This window comes from Cryptomeria japonica, chromosome 4 (assembly GCF_030272615.1).
Source record: "Cryptomeria japonica chromosome 4, Sugi_1.0, whole genome shotgun sequence".
Taxonomy (NCBI): Eukaryota; Viridiplantae; Streptophyta; class Pinopsida; order Cupressales; family Cupressaceae; genus Cryptomeria; species Cryptomeria japonica.
Window position 1 is genome coordinate 656184098 of NC_081408.1, and position 22716 is coordinate 656206813.

At 36.0% G+C, this 22716-nt stretch overlaps 2 protein-coding genes across 2 annotated transcripts in view; both read left to right on the plus strand.

Moving 5' to 3' along the window:
• Positions 1–22716, plus strand: part of LOC131053574 (3-hydroxyisobutyryl-CoA hydrolase 1) — a 236623-nt gene that overhangs the window by 119311 nt on the left and 94596 nt on the right. Inside the window, exon 5 of the mRNA XM_057988201.2 lies at positions 5884–5947. Coding sequence (XP_057844184.2) covers positions 5884–5947 — 64 coding nt within the window. The remainder of the gene's footprint in view (positions 1–5883; positions 5948–22716) is intronic.
• Positions 16596–19112, plus strand: LOC131027324 (uncharacterized). Its single transcript, XM_059220020.1, has 6 exons — positions 16596–17222; positions 17318–17550; positions 17645–17797; positions 17898–18298; positions 18451–18856; positions 18978–19112. The coding sequence occupies exons 1-6, from the start codon at positions 16609–16611 to the stop codon at positions 18986–18988; spliced, it is 1818 nt and encodes a 605-aa protein (XP_059076003.1). The 5' UTR covers positions 16596–16608; the 3' UTR covers positions 18989–19112.

Here is a 22716-nt window from a genome sequence, read left to right on the forward strand (position 1 = left end):
CTAAAAAATAATTAAAAATGAAATCAAGTGGACTATGTAGTAATTTACTAACCTCCCACTCAAATCCCTGCGAGAAGGGGCCTTGTACCCCTTTCCTAAAACTGTCATAGCAGTCACCAAATTCAACCAATAAGCATTCTCCGCCACATTGAATGCAATGTTGTTGAAGTACCAAAAATCAGCAACTGCAATGTCAGTTTTCTCATGTACCTCCTTATTCCATCCACTAGCCTCTAATGATGGTTGTCCTCCAGGTGTGTTTCTGGGCACAAAATAATCACCTATCGAACCTGATCGTTGTGATGGAAGTGGAACAGGGCCCCGGCCAGGTACTCTACTAGAGGAAGCAGAAGCAATGGGCGAGCTGATGGTCAGTTTGCGGATACGTGGGCCACGCCGAGAGCCCACTATGCCCTCAAGTGCTTCTTCTTCCTCTTCAAGGTCAATAGAAACACCTTGAGATTCAGCTATGGCTGATCTCATGGCTAGTTTTGCCCTCTCCCTTTGCAGTTTCTTCTCTTCCCCAGCTGCAAGTAGGGCATTCATTTGTCTTTTTATTTCTTCATTGGTCCCAGGGCATGCTCTAGCATCATGCCTATCTATTCCTGCAAGGTGGTATTTGAGGCGATTGATGCCTCCATGAAGTATTCTCTCACACTTTATGCATATAATTGACCCAGGATCGGGTCCCTCATAGGCATACCTCCATGCCCCATCTCTAGCACCTCTAGGACGGGTGCCTATAAATCCAGATGGGCATGGATCTAGTGGCCATTGCTCCCTTGCCATGATTAATGCTTACTTAACCTACACATACAAAGTGCAAAAAAAAATTAACATTTTAGTTAAACAATTTAGCGCTAAGCAAACTATCTACATTAGTTTAAATAAATTTAGACATCATTCGAAGTTTTTTTTAAAAAAAAGTAGGGTTTGAATTTTTTTTTGAAAACTAGATTCTTCAAAAAAATTGTGAAAATTCAACAAGAATTGTGTTAAATCTTGTGTAAATAACTTAGAAATGATTTAGACTACCTAGGAATCATTTGTAATCAATCTAAATGCAACAAAAAATAAACAAATTGTTTTAAAAAAGCATAGAAAAAAAAATTAAAAAACTTACTTGGAATCTGATTTTCCCTTCAAATCCCCTTCAAATCCCCTTCAAATCCACTTGGAATCACTCAATAACCACCCCAAATCACCTTCCAAGCCTTCCAAATGAGTTTCCCCCTTCTCAGCCCAAAACATAATTGGAAAACAAAAAACAAATGAATTTTTAAGCCGTTATCGGCTGTATTGGAAACACGGGCGAGTTTTTTTCAAAAACTCGCCAAAAACTCGGCGAGTTTCCTGGCGAGTAGAAGTCATTACTACTCGCCAGGCCCAAAAACTCGGCGAGTTTTTGTCACTCGCCGAGTTTTCGGCGAGTATGTCATCTATGGGTAAAACATTCATATGAAATGTTAATGCACATACCACAACTTGGATAAGATGAGAATTTAAATCTTTCTCATATGATTATCCTTAAGTATTGCGTGTTTAGGCAATACTGATATCACGTGCTTAGGTGATATCCTGTCATCACAAGATTGACGTGATGGACATTTGTATCATGTGTCTAGGTGATACTTCATATCATGTATTTAGGTGATATAACATTTGTATAAAATGTTAGTGCACTTATCACAACTAGTATGCGTGTAGGCAATACTAATATCACATGCTTAGGTGATATCCTATCAATCGCAAGATTGATGTGATGAACTTCAGGATCACGTGTTTAGGTGATACTACATACCAAATGATTAGATGGTATGATTCTCATGAATGACTAAAATGATCACTATCTATTAAATTATGATGCTTGAATATATTGTCTACATTCATCTTACCTAGCTAAGAGGGAGTGTTAATGCATAATAGCTTCGGTAAGATAAATGATTGAATGAGAGATAAATGAAGTCTCTCATTCAATCATTTATCATATCGATAACTATGATAAAACCATCAAGCAATTGAATCATTCTTGATAGTCATTCTATATTTGCATATGACCAAACTATTGATTAAATCATACTATGCATCTTTCTCATGTTCATCTATCTAATGAATCTTGTATCTAGATGAATATCGATCTAACATAATGATGACTCCGATTAATATATATTATCGGATTGCATTAGATCGGGTTGTATATCGGGTAGTGTTATGTTAGTCACTGATAGTTATCGGTGTGTTAGTCTACACTGATAGTTATCGGTTGTCAAGGATAACACACCGATAACTATCAGCTGTTAGCATTGACAGCAAACGATTAAGGCAATCCACGTAAGAGCTTGTGGATAGAATCGTCCACTGAGGCAATCCACGTGAGAGATCATGGATAGAATCACCGACGGAGGCAAATTCACACCTTGAGACTATGGTCCCCTGTGATGAGCATCATATGGTTGATGCAAATACTCCCAATATCATGGGATGATATTTTTGAGTTAGGGTGAATATTATGTGCCTTGATATTCTTGTTTATACCATACTTCCTGATATCATAGTGAGATAATATTTTTTTTCTATTCCATAATTAATCTAGACTTAATGCATTTGCATTGATTTTATCTTCCTTAGCTAAGAGGGAGTGTTAATTATGTTTTGTGTATCTATGGTGAGGGCCAAAAGTGTTGACATGGGAGATCACTACACATTTTGTTTGATCATCCTCCCTAGCTAAGAGGGAGTGTTAATATTTGTAGCTTGAGTCGAATGATCATTTAGAATACATATAATATATGTTGATTAATAATAATATATTATTATGTTATATTATTATATTATTATTAATCATATAAAATTTAGTATTCAATATTAATCTATTATATTATTCTAAATTAATAATCGATTGATGAAACATTATAATATTGATTAAATTATTATAATTAAAGGAGAGACATGTCCGTTCAAGGACATGCCTGTCCAAAGGAATATATATAGTATAATGTTATTCAATTTGAGAATACATAGAATTCCAAGAATGCAAGTATCAGATTGAATTAGATATATACATTAAAATACATCCAATAAAACTTGGGAAAATCAACAAAAATCACACCATGTAACTTGTGATTAAGTTAATTGTAAGGGAGACTCGTAATGTAACTTGTAATTGAGTCCAACCCCAAATGAAATGTGTGATTTGCAATTATTTATATAACTTGTAATCAAATTATTGGGTTGGGCCCAATTGGAAAATGTAACTTGATTTGGGCACGAAACTTGTCAAAAGGAAAATAATATGAAGAAGTCGGCCTAAGGAGGCTAGGCCGACCTATGTAAGACAATCATGGCAATCAAATATATACATTCAATCAATCATTCCTAGCAATCAAATATTTTGCCCTAGCGAATATCCTCTCTGCTCTTCTTTAGCAAATTGGTCTTCACTAAATCAACGAATTGCTTCATAACAGCTGGGCGAATTTGTATGCCAGACCAGGCTGTAGATCTCCTTCACATATGTTCTAAATATTGTGCATGTCAAGCTCCATTCTAGTTCGGATCTGTGCATCTTCAGGTAGCAGACTTATTGGTAGATTTGTTGGGTGATATCAGCCGAAACCCTACATGTGTATCTTCAGATTAGGGTCTGCACATAAAGGAATTCATATTGACAAAGCACTGCCCTAGATTGGGAGTCTTATCAGATAAGTGATCTGATCCTTATTGTAATTGTAATTTGCTCATACTAAAGGGTTTTGATCTGGATCTTTGATGCTGGGTTTTTCCTCCAAGAGGGAGGTTTTCCCAGGGTATATTGTGTTTTGTGTCTCTTGTGTGTTTACATTTAAGTTAATTTCTGAGTTTACTTGAATCTGATCACTAAAACTAACAATTAGCGCATCATAGTTGTTGAGGTTCTTTGTTTTTTTTTTCTCCACTTTCATTTCCTCCATTATTCAAATTATATCCTTCCTTAGTGCTTGTATTGTTCCCAATTCGTTGTCGCTATTTGTGTCCATATATATGCTTTAACATATGTTGAGGGTGATACAACATTCATTTTTTTTTTTGGTTAATGAAGGAATAATACCTTCAATGAACCATCTTTTGTTGAAGTTGTTTGTAGGTTCCTTTTGTAGTTTTACTGTTTACAAGTAATGCCTTCAATTAACCATCTTTTGTTGAAGTTTTTGTTAGGTTCCTTTTGTAGGAATAATACCTTCAATGAAGGAATAAGGCTATCAAGAGAGCAAAGTTTATGTGTTCTTCATAGCTAACAATGCACTTTCTAGGATTTTTGTGCTATGCGTTTAGTTGGGGAAGTTTGTTTATAATGTTTCAAACTGAAATTTTTCTGATTTTTTTTTTTTGTAATTTCATAATGACTAAAGCTTGAAAACCCTAGCACCTTTTGATCATTGAAATTCTGATGTGGGCAAGGTAAGAGCATACAATCAATGAAAGGGATTAAAATAACATTGTATAAATATGCTTGTTAGTGACAAGTTGTGCGACTCAATATTTTAAACTATTACAAAATTTGGAGGTTCACAAGTGAACCATGTCCATAGTGGCATTTCTTCATGTGTACCATGTCTTATGGTGACACTTGAGGCAAATCAAATGGTTTGAACAAAAGACAAACCTGCACATCTTTGGAAAACTAGTTAAAATCTTCCTTATTTGTGTTCTAGTGTACTTTTTTACACATGAATTTGCAGAAATGTCTTTTCTATTTAATTTTTAATTTATTGAAACTGTCCATTTCTCATCAGCTTGATGCTTTCTCTAAGTTGTTGCTATCTTTAAACTATTGCTCTTAAAATTGAAAGAAATATTATTAAATTGTATTTTTTTCATTATCGAAGTTTTATAAGTGAGAGAAAAGGAGAACATAATGCCACCCATGTTTCTATTGGAGGGATAATGCTTATATGACACTATGGTATGCTTTGCTTTGTTTTTCCCTCAATTTCAAAGGTTTTGAAACTAACATGTTTCATGTGTTTGTTGTTGAGACATGGACCAGCTAAGACTCGAACCTAGGACCTTCCCTACGCTGCTGGAGTGCTCTACCACTGAGCTACTTGCCCCTCTTGGACCAGTCCATTGTCGGTCCGGGTGTGGCTTATTTCCAACACCAACACCTCCCCTTAAGCCACACCTCTCGTGTGCTTGGGGCTCCTAGCATGGACCTGGCTTTGATACCATGTTGAGACATGGACCAGCTAGGACTCGAACCTAGGACCTTCCATACGCTGCTGGAGTACTCTACCGCTGAGCTACTGGCCCCTCTTGGACCAGTCCATCGTCGGTCCGGGTGTGGCTTATTTCCAACACCAACATTTGTAGTCTCAACTGGGAGTTATTTCCTAATGGGAAACATCTACCTAGTGGAATATCAAATATGATAGGAAATGCTTTCAGTTTGCAATAGGTATTTAGAAACAACCAGAAGGACAATCTGCTTGGATCTTGGGTCATGGGTTCATTTAATTGTTAAGAAAAGGAAGGGGGTTCAGATTGAATAACTCAAGTCTACATAGACGAGATTATCTTCCTTTATAAAAGCTCTTCTGAAAATATCATCTTGTTTCAAGAAGGATATTCTATAGTGTATGTGTTCATGTGTTACTATGCTAGATATAGGTGTTTTATACATAAATGATCTTTATGTGCATATTGAGTATCTCTCAAATTGTTGATTTTATGTAAAGATTCAAGCTTAAGCAATTTCGTTTTGATTGATTATTTTAGCAAAGACACATATTGACTTAAGACAGCCTATATCATCAAATGCCAGTTTTTGAAATGACTTATGAAGGTGATCATGCAAATCTGGATAACAGACATATTTTTGAATTTTATGTGGCATTCACTTTGTAGGGTATAGGAAGGGCCTTTTGTTCTGGTGGAGATGTTGCAAATGTTTGTCTTGCAGGAAATTCAGGTATGCCTTGCTTTTATGGCCATTACGTTAGGTGTTTTTATATATTAGCTGATTTTCAAGACAATTTGCTGTTATGGACATAATATTTTTATTTTATTTTAGCACGCATAATAATATTAGTTCGTGCATATAACTTGTAAATAATAATCATGCATCACATATTTTTGCGTGTTTTTGTTTGTTTAAATTTAATGTTTTAATTTCATTTAGGACCCTTACTATAAAAGCTACTTCTATGGTTATGAAGCTATTAATTTGTGTGCTTTATCTTGTGGAGAAAGTCAAGCCAGGCTTGAGAGTGTTGTCTCCATACAAGTTTTTGGTATTTTGTCAACCTTATCAAATGCATACTTCATTTATCTACCCTTATTGTGTTTGAAATTGTTTTCTATGCATTGGTCTATTGGTTCATCTTTCTAACCTCACAGGTTCGCTAATTTAAATGTTAAAAGAAGTCTAGACATGCAATGGGACAAGCCAATCTATTGGCATGTTGAAATTCTTTAGTATATGCCAAAGAAAAAGATGGTGAATGTACAAGCATGTAAAGAAGCTTGTAGGGACACCTCAAGAAAGGAGCCAAAGCCTTTCAACTATTTTGCATAGTGTATTGGCATGTGGCTATGTTCAACAAGTCTTTGAAAATGAAAAAAAATAGTTTGGATTAAGGAAGAGGATTCATTGATGTGAGGTGCATAGAAGAATGGAAAACTCTTGCATAGTGAATGATACATGCTCACAACAAAGGATGACACAAAGGCAATGTGGAGGTGCATGGGAGAGGTTGTAGGTATGCCATTGTGGAAAGGTTTTGGTCAATGTATTGGCACGTGCAGATTATGCGAGATGTGCCAATTCAAAGTGGCAAACTTTTCATCATTAAATGCTTCTAGGCTAGTGATGCATGACAAAGGTTATTGATGTGCCAATATAAAGCCCCACTAGTTTCTACCATAAAACAAAGAAATGTTGGTTAGAGTATTTATGCACACCTTTGGTTGTCAACACACCATTACAATGGAATTTTAATGTGAGAGATGTGCCAAAGAGGGATAACAAATGCACTTTGCAAACATTCCATTTCATTAGCATGCATAGGTGCATGAAGGTGTGTTGACGAAGAATAATCTCCAAAATGTGATGGCATCAAATTTTTTTTTTAATGACTAGTGGCACATGCCTGGTAGTGTGCAACTTTACAAAGAGTTGGATTTGTTTGAAAAATAGCCCAAGACCATAGGTGTGTGACTCTCGTCATCAATGCTCTAGCATATGGAAGTTCAATATTTCTTTAGATATTTGCATTTGCCATATAATTGTTTTGCTAAAAAAAAGGGAGAGCATTCCTTATAAGACACAAAATAGTTAGGCAAAATGCACCTATAGAAACAAATTCAAAAGAAGAGTTTAAAAAAATAGTTGTAATTAGTGGTGCAAACTTACCAGCTAGGATGTGCCACTATGTAGTGTTTTAGAGAAAAAACAATACAAATGACTTTCTTCTATAGTGGTATATGGTTTTGGTTACCAACGTGCCTATACAAAGACTTTAAAAGAATAAACTTAAAAATGTAAAAGAAAAACAAATCCTAGCTGACTTAGCCTGGTGTAATGATCTTACCCAAATTTCTATGCTCAATATCTGCCAACTTTCATCAATTTATTTCTCGGATATTCCGTCAAACAGTTCTTGTGCACACTATTTAAGAGTTTGCTGAATGCAAGATTTTTTTTCATGCTTGTTTAATGGGTTTTGGAATGCAATGATGATAAATAAACATTGATAAACTTAACATTCATTGATAAAATAGCACATAGTTCGCACTAATAAAAAGACTTATTATATTTATTTTTTGTATTACAGTTTGCTGTGGCCAAAAGCAGATTACAACATGCGTCTTAAGAATATTTTGACCTTAGGTAGCAGCAGATTTGGTATATCAGAATCAGCTGTTTTGAGAGGCGCGTAATTCAGGTTACCAGCGCATTCAAACCCAACACGTTCTTGTCCAAACTGCCTGTAGCTTTTCCTAAGGCTGCAACAGTACTTGGAATGGTCTCCCATATCCCAGGCCTCCTCACACTTGATTCCAAATTGTGCAAATCACCCACATCCTCTTGCTATAGTGTGTTGACCAACAATGGAGCCTTTAAACTGATCAATCTGCTCTCACTTCGGACATATGTATCCCGGGAACATGTAGTCGGCAAAAGAAGGGTCGTCTTAGAGTGGAAATGTAATGTCCCTTACTTGGGAGCTGTCATATTTCCAACAATTATCAATTATTACTGAACTAATTCCCAATCTATCATACTTAATAATTAATTTTTTTATTCATAATCCATAATTTCTAATGCAATGTTCAATCCTTGTTACTACCGAGTCCTAAGGAAGAAGGAGATGATCATGTTGCCAAAGCGCTTAGAGAGCAAAATACAATAGGCTCCCTCAAAGTTTACAGATCCAAGGCCTTACCCCATGTTGGGACCATGCCCTCAAAGTTTGCGGGACACTGATACTTACCTTATCTTCGGAATCATCTGATTGATTGGATTTAGACTGCCCCTCTTTGGAAGCAACTCCATCCCCAACTTTCTTAAATACTGACAGTAGTAACAAGCATTATATATAAACATATTCTTGTTACTGTTATTAACTTATATATATACATTTGAGACATTATTATAATTTACTGCAAAATGCAATCAGAATGAATTAACAGAATTGTAATAGTAAGTATTTCAGCATACCAGGTTGTATGTCAAATGCTTTATTCAGCAATTAATATATTAACCAGAATACCCATCTCCTTATTCGATGCCTGCTGGAATAATATGGATTTGCATCTTATATTATTTTTAAAGGATTGGTTGTCACAGGAGGCATGTCTCATGTAGAACGTACCACTTCATACTGATCCAATTGTTATTACTATCATGCCCGATTCAATTTACTGTTGCAACAATGCCTTTTCATCATAAAACGGTGCCCTTGTATTTGCTAATAGTAATGTTTAGTTATTTGATTTTGACAATAGTGATTACTTTCATATTTTTAACAGTAATGACTAATTATATGATCGGCACATATATAATACAATTTAACATTGATATAAGAACATTATTAATCTGATTAAGTATTTATGTAGGGATATTACATCAGACAAACAAGTTTTTATCAGATATTGTCAGAAATTGTCCCCTCTAAACATGGGGTTCCCTTTTGGACGTGAACGGCTGGCAATATAAAATACTACTCATTCATTTGAACATTTGAATTAATATTGAAACTCTAGCGATGTCTTATGATATAATGTTCTCAAATAAATAATTAGAAGATATAATGGAATATTCATGGGGTATAATATTATATCTGCAGAAGCAACTGCACACAGCAGCCCTGATAAATTTGAATATCCTACAAATGCGGACATTACAGTCTAGCCCACCCAAGATTGGTTGTCCTCAAGCAACGTCGGCTTTAATCTTATCAAATCAACCTTTGGAGATTTGTAATCCTTAATTCCCCATAATTAGCTTCTGGTGCGTTACTCTAATATAACTTATGAGTTGAAGATTCTACACTAATGATGTTTCTCTCAGTATCTTGGTTATATTCAACCCTATCCTACCATGACTTCCTTGACGAGTTGTTAAAGTATTTACCATGCGGTCAATATAGTCTTAATATCATAAGTTTGACACCATCATCTACAGTGGAAATACAATTTATTGTCTAGGGTTTGTGAACGTGTACTGTCATTATAGGCTGCTCCTTACATGATTTTATGACTATTGCGCTCTTGCTATTTTTTGTCAAGAATATATTGTAAACGGCTATTATTATCTTTGTTTGACAACATTCTCAACATATTTCTTTTCACATTTTATGACAAGCAAACTTTGTATGATCGTTGAGTTCTTACATTATCACTTCTTGGTGTTTGAGCTTTTTTTTTTAATTTTCACACATTCTTCCTTTCCATCCTAGGGCATACAGTTATAGATTTTGATGGCATTGATTATGTTCAACAATGCCTATGTTTTTTACTAATGTTTTACCAATTTATCTGTATAAAGAAGTGTATTGATAGTCTAAAGCATGCACTCCATTTTAATTTAAATGTAAGAATATTGCCTTTAAGCTATTTATAAGAACACTAATAAAATAACTATATTAAAAACACATAATGCAAGGTCTATTCAGGTAATAATATATACATCATGAAGTAATCCCATAAGATAGAAGCACATCCATGGATACACATGAAGCATGGTCATACACACATGGAAAGCATAAAGAAATTGCATGAATACATGCAAGGTTTGTAGTACACATGCAGGTCTTGAAACATAAACATAAGTAATGCATGAAGCAATACACGTTAGGTATGAATGAAGCGCATATGTTACATAGAGGCGCAAAGTGTACATATGAAACACATACATTGTAAACACATTATGTATGAATCCAATATATCATGTATGAAGCATGCACATGAATACATAGGACGTGAGTCATACACGTGAATATGCATAAGCTGTAAAGCATGAAACACATAAGGCAAGAAGCATATTCGTAAAAGATGAAGTATACACATAAGGTATGAATACATATGAAGAGTACACATGAATACATGTAACGCATTAAGCATGAAGTATGCACATGAATTCACTAAGGGCATGCGGTATACACGTAGCATAAAGTATACATGTGAGGCATGAAGTAACGCACATAAACACCATAAGACATAAAGTGTACACATAAGGCATGAAATAATGGACACATGTAAGGCGAGAAGCAAAGCCATGAGTCTTTGTAAGCCATGAAGTAATGAATACATGTAAGGAGAGAAGCAACATGGATATACGTAAAACATGAAGCAGCTACGCAAAGCATGAATCATACATATGAATACACGAAAGGGATGAGTCATGAAGTATACAGAGGAAGACATGTAAGGCATGAATCATGCACATAAGTACACTTAAGACCAAGGCATACATGAGAAAAACACGCGTGGAAAACACATTAGGCAGAAATCGAACATGTCAATTATGAAGCATGGATAAACAAATACACATGAAGTATACACATGGATATGTATAAGGCATGAGTCATCCACATATCATACATGTAAATAGTGAAGTAGTGCATACAAATAAGGTACAAGCATATATGAGAAATGCACTTATGGAGTGTATATGTTGAACACACATAAATCATGAAGCATGTATGAGAATATACATAGCACATGAAATATACATATAAATTCACTTAATCCACGAAGCATATACGTGAATAAATGTGTTGATAGATCTTCTAATTGACTAGAATGTATTCATTGTTTTAGCCCTTACCTTGTAGGATGGTAGGATCAAGGCTCTGATACCATTTGTAATGTCCCCTACTTGGGAGCTGTCATATTGCCAACAATTATCAATTATTAGTGAACTAATTCCCAATCTATCATACTCAATAATTAATTCTATCATTCATAAACCATAATTTCTAATGCAATGCTCAATCCTTGTTAGTACCCAGTCCTAAGGAAGAAGGAGATGATCATGTTAAGTGCATAGAGAGCAAAATACAATAGGCTCCCTCAAAGTTTACGGATCCAAGCCCTTATCCTATCTTGGGACCATGCCCTCAAAGTTTAAGGGATGCTGATCCTTACCCTATCTTGGGAATCATCCTATTGATTGGACTTAGACTGCCCCTTTTTGGAAACAACTCCATCCCCAACTTTCTAAAATACTGACTGTAGTAACCAGCATTATATACAAACATAATCTTCTTAATGTTATTAACTTAAGAGTTCTTTCTGATTTACATAATATTTATTTGTCTGATCATACATACATACATACATGCATATTGCATACATGGATAGATGCATACATCCATACATGCATACATACATACATGTTTCAGACATTATTGTATTGTAAATTTACTGCAAAATGTTATCAGAATGAATTATCAGAACTGTAGTAGTAAGTATTTCAGACATATACATATTTGAGACATTATTATAAATTTACTGCAAAATGTTATCAGAATGAATTAACAGAATTGTAATAGTAAGTATTTCAACATACCAGGTTGTATGTCAAATGCTTTTTTCAGCAATCAATATGTTAACCAGAATATCCATTTTCTTATTCAATGCCTGCTGGAATAATTTGGATTTCCATCTTATATGTTTCTGAAAGGATTGGTTGTGTCACAGGAGGCATGTCTCATGTAGAACGTACCACTTCATACTGACCTGATTGTTATTACTGTCATGCCTTTCCTTAATGATTCGATTTGCTGTTGCAACGATGATTACTTTCATATTTTTAACGTTAATGACTAATTAGATGGGCACATATATAATACAATTTAACATTAATATAAGAACATTATTAATTTGATTAAGTATTTATGTAGGTATATTACATCAGACAAATAAGTTTGTTTCAGATATTGTCAGAAATTTTCCCCTCTAAACATGGGGTTCCCTTTTGGAGGTGTACGACTGGCAATATAAAATACCACTTATTCGTTTGAGCATTTGCATTAATATTTAAACTGCAGCGATGTCTTCGGATATAATGTTCTCAAATAAATCATTAGAAGATATAATGGAATATTCATGGGATATAATATTATATCTGCAGAAGCAACTCAATACAGCAGCCCTGATAAATCTGAATAGTCAAATTCAGAAATCTCTATTTCATAGCCTTTGACCATTTCTGTATTATTTTTATTATTATAATATCCTAAAAAATGGGGACATAATGTCCAGGGGATGCAGGGACACCTCAGAAATGTTTGGGGATGGTTAGTCATCTCTGATGACACAAGTAAAAAGTTCATTTATTTTTTAAAACTCAAAGATATAAAAAATGTGTCCTCAGATCTTCATTGGAGATAGACCTGAAAAGTTTCGTTTGATATAGTGACTAGCATTGATATGAAGGTTCCCATGATCAGCCATTATTTTCCTATTTCCATGCTGCTTTGTTTTTTAGAAGCAAAAAATACAAAAATGGATGCTCTGAAGTAAAGGTACGTAGATTTGATTTGAAAACTTTCAAAATTACTTCTTTACTGCACATATCATAGTTAAAAACTAACAAATTGTTAGCAGATATGAGTTAAGGTTCTATGATGTATATGATGATTGCCCTCCTCACATGTCGCTTTGTTCTTCTCATTCTTCTCTGAGAGTTATTTTGTGTTTTCATCTCTTTTTTGGGAGGAAGTTTTTTCCCATTGGGTCTTCTCCCTTTCTCTGTTTTTGAGAGGCTGCATTTCATTTGTTCATGGGTACCTAACATGGCCTAGTAGCCAGGACCGATCTTACATTGTTAGCTTGAGTCTACATTCCCCTAAGTTGCACTTAAGGGGGGGTGTTGGTGTAATTAAGGCATTTTACCTTGGTTTATTCTTTCCTAGTTCCTAATTACACTTAGGCTTACTTAGGGAATTGTATACGAGTAGTTGGAGCATCTCCACGTTAGGTGGACATATGACTTATTACAATATCATATCCACCTTTCGTGGTTGCACTTTTCCACCTTTGGTGTGTGATCCACCTTTATTGGTCTTATCATGTGATCACTTTACCACTTTAGGTGGCTTGATAGCTTTTCGCTCTTCTTATCATGTGATGAGGCAACAACACTCGTCATTGTCTCATTCACTCACCTTGGCTATATAACCAAGGGGGTCGCCTATGTATTTTAGCTTAGCTTATTGAATCATTGATGAGAATACAATTTGTTCTTGTCTGTATTGTCCTCTGTTGTTATTGTGCTATTCAATAGGCCTTTGGATCTTGGGTGGCCACCGTCATTGCCAATTCTTACAGGTATAAATCCTGTTTTGCTGGTTTTATATTCTCCCTTGTCGGCCATACACTCTTTTGATGGGCGTCTAGGGTTTTGAGGATGTTATTGTTATAAGAAAAGATCGCACCCTTGTTGAGCTATAAACTCAGCAACCTTGTGAAACATGGAAACAACCCCGAAATGTGGGACCTTGCGCAAGGGGGTTGAATCTTCGAAGAAGACCGACTTCCTTCTCAATCCAGGTGCAGGTGTTGAACCAACTCAACACTTCAAAACTTACTCCTAAGGCTATCCTAACAAATTGCAGAGGTAAAGGGAAGAGAGAAATGCTTAAAACAAAAGGAGGTGATGCACCAAGAAGAGATTGTTTCTCCCCCTACCCGAAATAACACAAAGAATGAACTAAAACACCCAGGAGATGCATAAACTTTAGTTGTATGAGGGACCCCAATGCATGTATGGAGGTTAGAATTCGCTGAATGTCAAGAGGGGAGAATGTTTCCCACAAGTCACACTTAGAACTAAATTTAACACAACATATATGAGAGAAGAACCAAATAACACACACCTATGATGAAGGTACGGAAACCTACACAACATACATAAGTTGAAAGAAGGCAAGAATGGTGATTTCAATTAATTATAAGGCCAATGGCCAACTTACAATTGCAAAATACATAATAATACAAGAAAAGTGAGAGAGCATAGAATAGCTCAAGCCAGCAGGGAGAGAACCCTTTACATAGAAAAATGGTTACAAGAGTGATCATGACCCCTGTATGTCAGTCCGAGAGTGCAGGGAAGTGCATGCACTTGACCTTTGTACATGCAAGCAACCTAGCTATACCTTGAAAAGGCAACCCTAAGAAGAGTGGATTGACTGACCTTCCAAAGTCAGAGTGTGCAGACATGACATAAGTCACTACAACAAGCATGGCCTCCTACCTCTCTTGATGGAAATCTTGCCAAAACATTAAATGCACCCTTGTGGCTCCATAAAAGAAGATGCACAAGTCACAAAAGTCATCCGAACATTTAAAGCTTTGAGTGTTGATCACGCCATCCGGAAGAGTTGCCAGTCGGAAAGAAGTCTGGGGACTTCGGAAACTCGGTTTCTTGAAGTGGGGAAGACAAGGAAAGAACTTCGGAACCTCGGGGTTCCGAAGTTCTGGGGAACTAAGAAAAAGGGCTAAGGATGGAACCTCGTGTCATAACCCCACGTTTTTTGTAATTAATTAATAAAAACATTTCTACCTTCCATTATTATTGTAACCTAATCAGAAATGACTCCTTGTTTTATTTTAATATAATGGTCATATTTTAATTATTAATATTAACTGTTAACCGAACTTTACCAAAAAATGTTGTTAATTGAATAAACATAAATATATAATTATTGATACATAACATAATATTATATTTACCATATAATGTGTTATTCAATAAATAGAAAATATAATATTGATATACAATATAAATTATCAAAATACTTTATAATTATTATTATGGAATAATATCATATTACCATACAATATTATTAATAGAACCAATATAAAATGTATCATATACAATATAAATTATTTATAATATATTAAAATCAATATATTATAATTAACGCATCCTAGTTATGACATACCTTAACTACATTAGGAAAGGGCGTATTACACCCAGTGAGCACATTGTATGGTATGCGGCGACTGTTAAACCAAGGCGCCAAAGAGGTAGTGCGGGTCGATCAGGGAGCGGTGATTCCAACAGTCACTGCCGCTCACCTTCTCCCTCAATGGCCACGACCCCTGGACGGGTCCACTCCAACACTTCCCCGCCGGTATTAAAGCACAAGCCGTGAGGAGGAAAGGGACACAGGGGAGTGCAAAGGAATAACGACAGGGTGAAAAGCGTAGCAAGGAACGCAGGTAAGAATACATACCAATCAATGTTTACTCTATGGAACCCGTAGTAGGGTTTACATAAATTACGGGAACTCATATGTGCGAATAACAGAGTTCCCAGACTTGCCACGAGTCAGGCGAGTTCGCCGAGTTGGTGAGTCGAGCCAAGCTCGGCGAGTTTTGCTGACTCGCGGCTCAGACTCAGCGAGTTTTGGCAAAACTCGCCTGACTAGTCGAGCCAAGCTCGGCGAGTTTTGCTGACTCGCGGCTCAGACTCGGCGAGTTTTGCCAAAACTCGCCGAGTCCGAGCTCCAGGACTCGGCCGCGCGATATGGGCAATTCGGATTTTAAAAAACAAAAAAAAAAAAGCTTTTTCATTTGTTTTTTTTTACCTTTCTCTTTCATATAACCCTAAGATGTCTTCTAATTGTTAGTTGTGAGAAGAAGAGAGGAAAAGTGAGAGAGAGGAAGGAAAACAAGATGCCATAGGTTTGCAACCAGCAAGGAAGAAGAGCATCAAGGAGACCACAAATCACATTGGGGAGGCCATAGGCTTGCATTGAGAGCATCAAGGAGTCCAAAGCAAGACTTCTCAACTCATTTGAAAGAGGTAAGGTAGATTTTGCTGGTTTTTTTAGGTATGTTAATGGATTTTTTTCATTTGTTTGTTAATTTTTTTTTAGTTTAACAGTTAACTTTCCAAATCTTGAATGTTTTTTTTTTTTAGCTTAATTACAATGAGAGAAGTAGAATAATAGCAAAGTGCAAACCCTACATTTTTTTAGAAAAAAATTGTAAACATGTATTTACAATTTTATTTTTTTTTAAAGTAGGGTTTGCTGATTTTTTCTATTAGTTTATAACTTTATTAAATTTTCTTATTGCAGCAGCCTTCACGTTTAAAAACATTCATTTTTCACAATGCCTAAAAAGGATGAGGCTTGGAAATATACTGAAGACTTTATTGGCAGACAAAAAAATCTAACAAAATGTTTTTTTTGTAAAGAAATTAATTTTGGTGGCATCAATAGATTTAAATACCATATTGCCGGCATACCTGGCCATGATATTGAGGTATGCAAATTACAAACTCCCAAGGCAAAACGTTTCTGTTATGTCCAATTACAAACACATGAACAAGAAAAGTTAACTAAGAAGAGGCAATTGGAAGAGTTAAGTGCTATTGGCTCCCATGCACCCACATCCGCATCCGCATCCGCATCCGCATCTGCATCCGCATCCGCATCCGCATCCACATCCGTAGGCTGTGTTGGAGAGGGTTCTTCCATGCCTCCCTTTCACCCTAGTGCTTCTGCCAGTGCTAGTGCTTCTACTTCTACTCCTCCTAGTGGCACTATTACCTTTGGCCCTAGAGTTCGGAAATCCAGGTTGGATAGTTATTTTGTGCCACGTAGTACTCCTGGGGCACAACCCTCGCTTGAGGGCATGGGTTGGAACAAGGAGGTTCATGATGCTGCAAGAAAACAAATTTGCAAGTTTTGGTACTTTTGCAACATTCCATTTATTGCAGCCAGGTAATTCTTTTTGATTTGATTGCTTTAAGTTTAAAAGTAAATTTATAGTTTGAAGTTGAACTCTACTTTGTCTAATCATAATCTATTTGTGACAGGTCTCCTTATTGGCAAGGCATGGTAGATTCCATAACCATTTGTGGTGCGGGGTTTAAAGCCCCTATCGATGCTGAGTTAAGTGGCCCCCTCTTGTTACAAATGGTTGAGGATATGAAAGTTGAGCTAGAGGACCACCGACAGTCTTGGAGCCAAAAGGGTTGCACCATCATGACAGATGGTTGGACGGATAGGAGGAATAGAACACTCCTAAATTTTCTTGTTTCCTGCGGAGGTGATTGATCATGATTCATTCTAATTTGTACTTCCCTAAATGCATTGAATAAATTAAATTTTGATTTGTTGAAAGTTTGAAACTCTATTTTCAGGATCCACCATGTTCTTGAAATCTATTGATGCTTCCTCACATGTGAAAAATGCCACATACTTATGTGAGGCTATTGAGGAAGTCATACAAGAGGTGGGGGAAGAAAATGTGGTGCAGGTGGTGACAGATAATGCAGCAAGTTATGTTGCTGCAGGTAAATTTTGAACTTTTCAAGTCTTGATGGAGAGGCATCTATGATTATTTAAAATTTTTTTAACACCTCAAAATTTCTAATTAACTTAAAATTGTTGCAGGTAAAGTTTTGATGGAGAGGCACCCGAAAATTTTTTGGTCTCCTTGTGCGGCCCATTGCCTTGACCTCATGTTGAAGGATATTGGTAAGCTTGAATGGGTGAAATCAATAGTTGAAAGGGCCAAAAATATCAGCAAGTTTATCTACAATCATGCATTGGTCCTTAGCATTATGAGGCAATACACGGGGCAAAAGGAGTTGGCTCGTCCTGGTATCACGAGGTTTGCCTCAAACTTCCTCACACTGAAATCCTTGATAAAATCAAAGGCGGCTTTGAGGCGTATGTTTGTTGGTGAGGAGTGGACTTCCTCATCTTATGCTACGACCACTGCAGGGATAGATGTGGTAAATTGCATTTTTGATGAGCCAGGTTTTTGGACCCCCTGTGGAGAAACCGTGCAGGTAAACTTATTACAATTTAACATTTAGTATCTACTATCTAGTATCTACTATTTAGTAATTTAATTTTAATTTATTAACAATTTAACTTCGCAATTTTTCTTTTTTTTTATTTAATTTGTGACTTAATTGTTTTTGTTTAACATTATGTGTAGGTCACTGAGCCCCTCGTAGTTCTCCTACGAGTTGTTGATGGGGAGAAGCCCTCTATGGGCTATATATATGAGGGTATGGATAGGGCCAAGGAGGCCATTAGGTCCATATATGCAGGAGATGAGGATAAGTATGGCCCCATTTGGGAGATTATTGATAGGAGATGGCTAAACCAGCTTCACAGGCCCATCCATGCAGCAGCCTATTACCTCAATCCGGCATTTCGATTCCGTGATGACTTCAAGGCAGATGAGGAGGTTCTTAGTGGCCTGTATACAGTGGTTCAAAAGTTGTGTACTGATGGCACAGCCTCAAGTACAACGCTCCAGCTGGATAAATATAATAATCGAGAAGGGGCAATCTTCGCAAGCAGCATGTGCATAGAGGCTCGAACACAATTGCAGCCAGGTAGAAATATATGTAAACTTAAGATTCTTAAGTTTATGGAATGCATTTTAATTTTTGATTTTATAATCTAGCCTTAAAGTTGGAAATGAGTTTGATTTTTTTTTCTTTTTCGTTATTTCAGATAGATGGTAGCAAATGTTTGGGCCCTCAACCCCAAACCTTCAAAAAATTGCCATCCGTATTTTGAGCCAGCCATGCAACGCTTCTGGATGTGAGCGCAATTGGTCCATGTTCGAGCACATCCACTCGAAGAGGCATAATAGATTGTCTGTGGAGAGGTTGAATGATCTTGTTTTTGTTGATTACAACCTCTGTCTTAGGACCAAACAGATTTTGGACACTGACTCCTCTCCGATCACTTTAGCGGAGATCGATCCAGAGTCTGAGTGGATCACTGAGTCTACCGATCCCGTCTTCACTGAGGAGGACCATGAGTGGGTTGACCAGGCAGACAGAGAGGTTGAGGCTGTGGCTATGGCAGAGGAGGAGGATAGAGCACGATCCGGCACAGGCACCTCACGGGCGGAGACTATGGCTTCTCAGTCATCCAGGACCTACCTTAGATGCATTTGTAGGAGGAAGACAGACTACTCTGAGGCTGAGGATGAGCTAGAGCCTGAGCCATAGACTTGTTTTTGTTTACAGTTATATATATGTTTGGGAACATTTGATGTCATGGATTTTATATACATTTGACAACATTTATAACTCTATGTATCTATGTTTTCTATTTCCTTCAGCTACAATTTACATTTCTACGCATGTGATGGATGTATGTTTATGTATGTGATCAAATTAGCTTCTATTTGATGATGTTATAGTGTCTTTAAGCTTTATTCAATAATGGGTGCATGAAACAAGTTTTAAATCGTTAAAAATCTCTAAATTTCAAGGGTTTTTTATTTTGCCGAGTCATAGCCGAGTCGTCGCCGAGTCACGAGTCGAGTCGGCCTTGCCGAGTCCGAGTCTGGGAACTTTGGTTAGAATACAACAAAGATATAAATATATATATATAATCTAAATTGCCACTGAATTTTAAAATACTTAATTACATAATCATCATTTTAATCTAAATAAGGATACGAATGCCATACAAAGTATGTCCTTAGGCGGCCGTGAAGCTCGCCTTCTTGGAACCTATCTTGGTTCCAAGCCCTCCAGGAAGTTGAAGGTGAATTCGACTCCTGTCTTGAATGTAATTTCTTACATCCAAGCTCTCCAGGAAATCGAAGGTTATTTCGATTCCTGTCTTGGCTGCAACCTCTTGCACCCAAGTCCTCCAAGGAAGACCATGAGTCATTCCTTGCCTTGAGTGATGCATCCCATCACCCAAGTCCTCGGAGTGGACCGGCCAGATCCATCTCCTCTTGGTTGAACTTATTCAACCAAGCCCTACATATGCATATCAATAATCAGTATATATACTGCCCTAGGGATTTCATAATCCCTTCCTTAGACTAAAGGAGTTTCCTCCCTATAGCCTCCAACATGGGTTTACATTTGTATCTATAATGCACTTTGAAGATTAGTACTGTTTAATTTCCTAATCTACATTTTATGTTAACATGTATTCCTGATGTATACTTTAACATATATTCATATTAAATGTACCCTATTATTGTTGACATATGCATTACACCTTCCTTGATAACACCTATATTCCTTAATCATTCCTTATGAACAGATTAGTATATTAATTAATTGTATTCCTTAATATACACATGTTTAATGCCTTAATATAATCTTACTACTGTTCATTGAAATGTACTTTAATTAATATTAACATATTAATTATCATCCTTAATTAATGCGCAATGAAACATATATTAATTAACATTAACATTTATTAATTATCATACCTAATTAATATTTAATGAAATATACAATGGTTACTATTCCCATATATTAATTTATAATATATTTACCTTACCTCTTACCTGCTGGTCCCGAGGTCTGCTCCTGGCTGCTCTCCCGTATTCTATTTTCCCCCCTCCTTTCCTTGCGGTGGCTGCTTCCCTTTATATCCTTGTGAAGGGATGTGAACCCCCACGATCCCCTTCCACACCAAGGGGTGCGGTGGCAATCACAGCCCATGCTGCGATTACCATCGCACCTCTTGGTGCGGGGGAATCGGGGGGTGGCTTTTTTAAATATAATGATATTAAATCTGCTTTAATATTTAAACGTAATTCTTTTTGTTTTATTTGTTATATATTAAAATGACACTTCTTTCATTATGTAAAATATATGATATTTTAATTAATTCTTTCCTTATTATATAAATGTATTTCCTCTTTAATATAATACTTATTATATTAAATGTATTTCAATCTATTTAATATAATACTTATTTTAAATATATTTCCTCTTTTTAATAGAATGCTTATTTTATCGTATTAGTCATGTATTTACAATAATTTTATTTACTCGATCCCTATCCTTAATATTATTTACATAACTTTATATCAGGGGCTGATGCGGGTTTATCACACAATCTTACCCTACAGGATGGCAAGATCATAGCTCTCATACCATTTGTAATGTCCCCTATCTGATCTATTTCAATATATTAAAATTGATTGATATTCTAAAATTAGTTATTAACAAGTACTTATGTATTTTCCTCATTAGATGATTAATATCGTTAATAATATAGATATCAAACCCTGCTACTACTTCAGTTTTAAGGGAGAAGGGTTTACGTATGTTAGCAAAGCGCTTAGAGACCAACTACAATAGGTTCCCTCAAAGTTTACAGATCCAAGCCCTTACCTATCTTGGGTCTATACCCTCAAGGTTTATGGGTCGCTGATCCCCACCCTACCTTGGGACTTAACCTATTGCTTGGATTTAGACTGCCCCTCTTTGGAACATCTCATCCCCATCATCTTAAATACTGACAGCAATAACATGATTTAGACTATATGTACACTAACTTCTAATGTATTATGAATATATATGATATTAAGTATGACTTGTCATACATATTGCAGTTTATAACAATATTATTACTAGATTCTACGTAACAACTTTATCAGGCTTCATATACTAAGCATACATATTAAGCTCATCCCCATGCATACCACCAAGAACACAAATGTTACTGCCTGTAACTTGATAACAATTCTGATCTGATTTGATCAATGGTGATGTCACTAGATGCTTTTGATTCCTTCCCTTTATATCTCTCAATTTGAGGGACAGGTCACACCTCTTCATTATGTATGCCCTTTGGCAAGAGACATACCCTTTCACCATTAGCACCCTTTGAAAGAGTGCAACTCTTAATTATTTCTACCCTTTGAAAGGGACACAGCCTTTCATAATGAGATGTGCACTTATTATTTAAATCAGATCTGCACTTCTCATTTCCAAATTATCCCCCCTCTCAAATGAGGTTCTCTTCTCCCTTTTATATCTCATTGTTGAGGGAGTCGCAACTTTTCCTTTCATGTCTTTTGACTTTTCATTAACTTAATTAATTTTTAATTAATCATATTTAATTTTTTTTTTCTATATTTTAATTTAATTTTTAATGTTTTAATTTTATTATAATCATTTATTATTAAATTCGATTTCAAAGTGGGGACACTACACTCTATTAGGGATAGAATGTATGCATTAAGGGGCCAAGTGCCATCCACTTGAGTCTTCTCATTCCCTAATGCTTGCGACACCTATGCATGTTGTTACATCACCATTTCCTTTGCCACAACATCTTCTTGCATACCAAAATATTTATTATTAGTCTATGTTCCATGGAGTTTTGGGGACAATGATGACATGGGATAGTGGGACGTGTTTCTGGTACGGGACGATTGCTTAAAAATAGGGGGACTTTTAAAAATATAGAGAAATTT

Bases quoted from the DNA above. Each gene is read 5' to 3' on its own strand.
- LOC131027324 (XM_059220020.1), top strand. From the start codon at position 16,609: ATGCCTAAAAAGGATGAGGCTTGGAAATATACTGAAGACTTTATTGGC. The intron at 17,798-17,897 runs GTAAATTTTGAA...AAATTGTTGCAG, and splicing joins AGCAAGTTATGTTGCTGCAG to GTAAAGTTTTGATGGAGAGG. The intron at 18,299-18,450 runs GTAAACTTATTA...CATTATGTGTAG, and splicing joins CCTGTGGAGAAACCGTGCAG to GTCACTGAGCCCCTCGTAGT.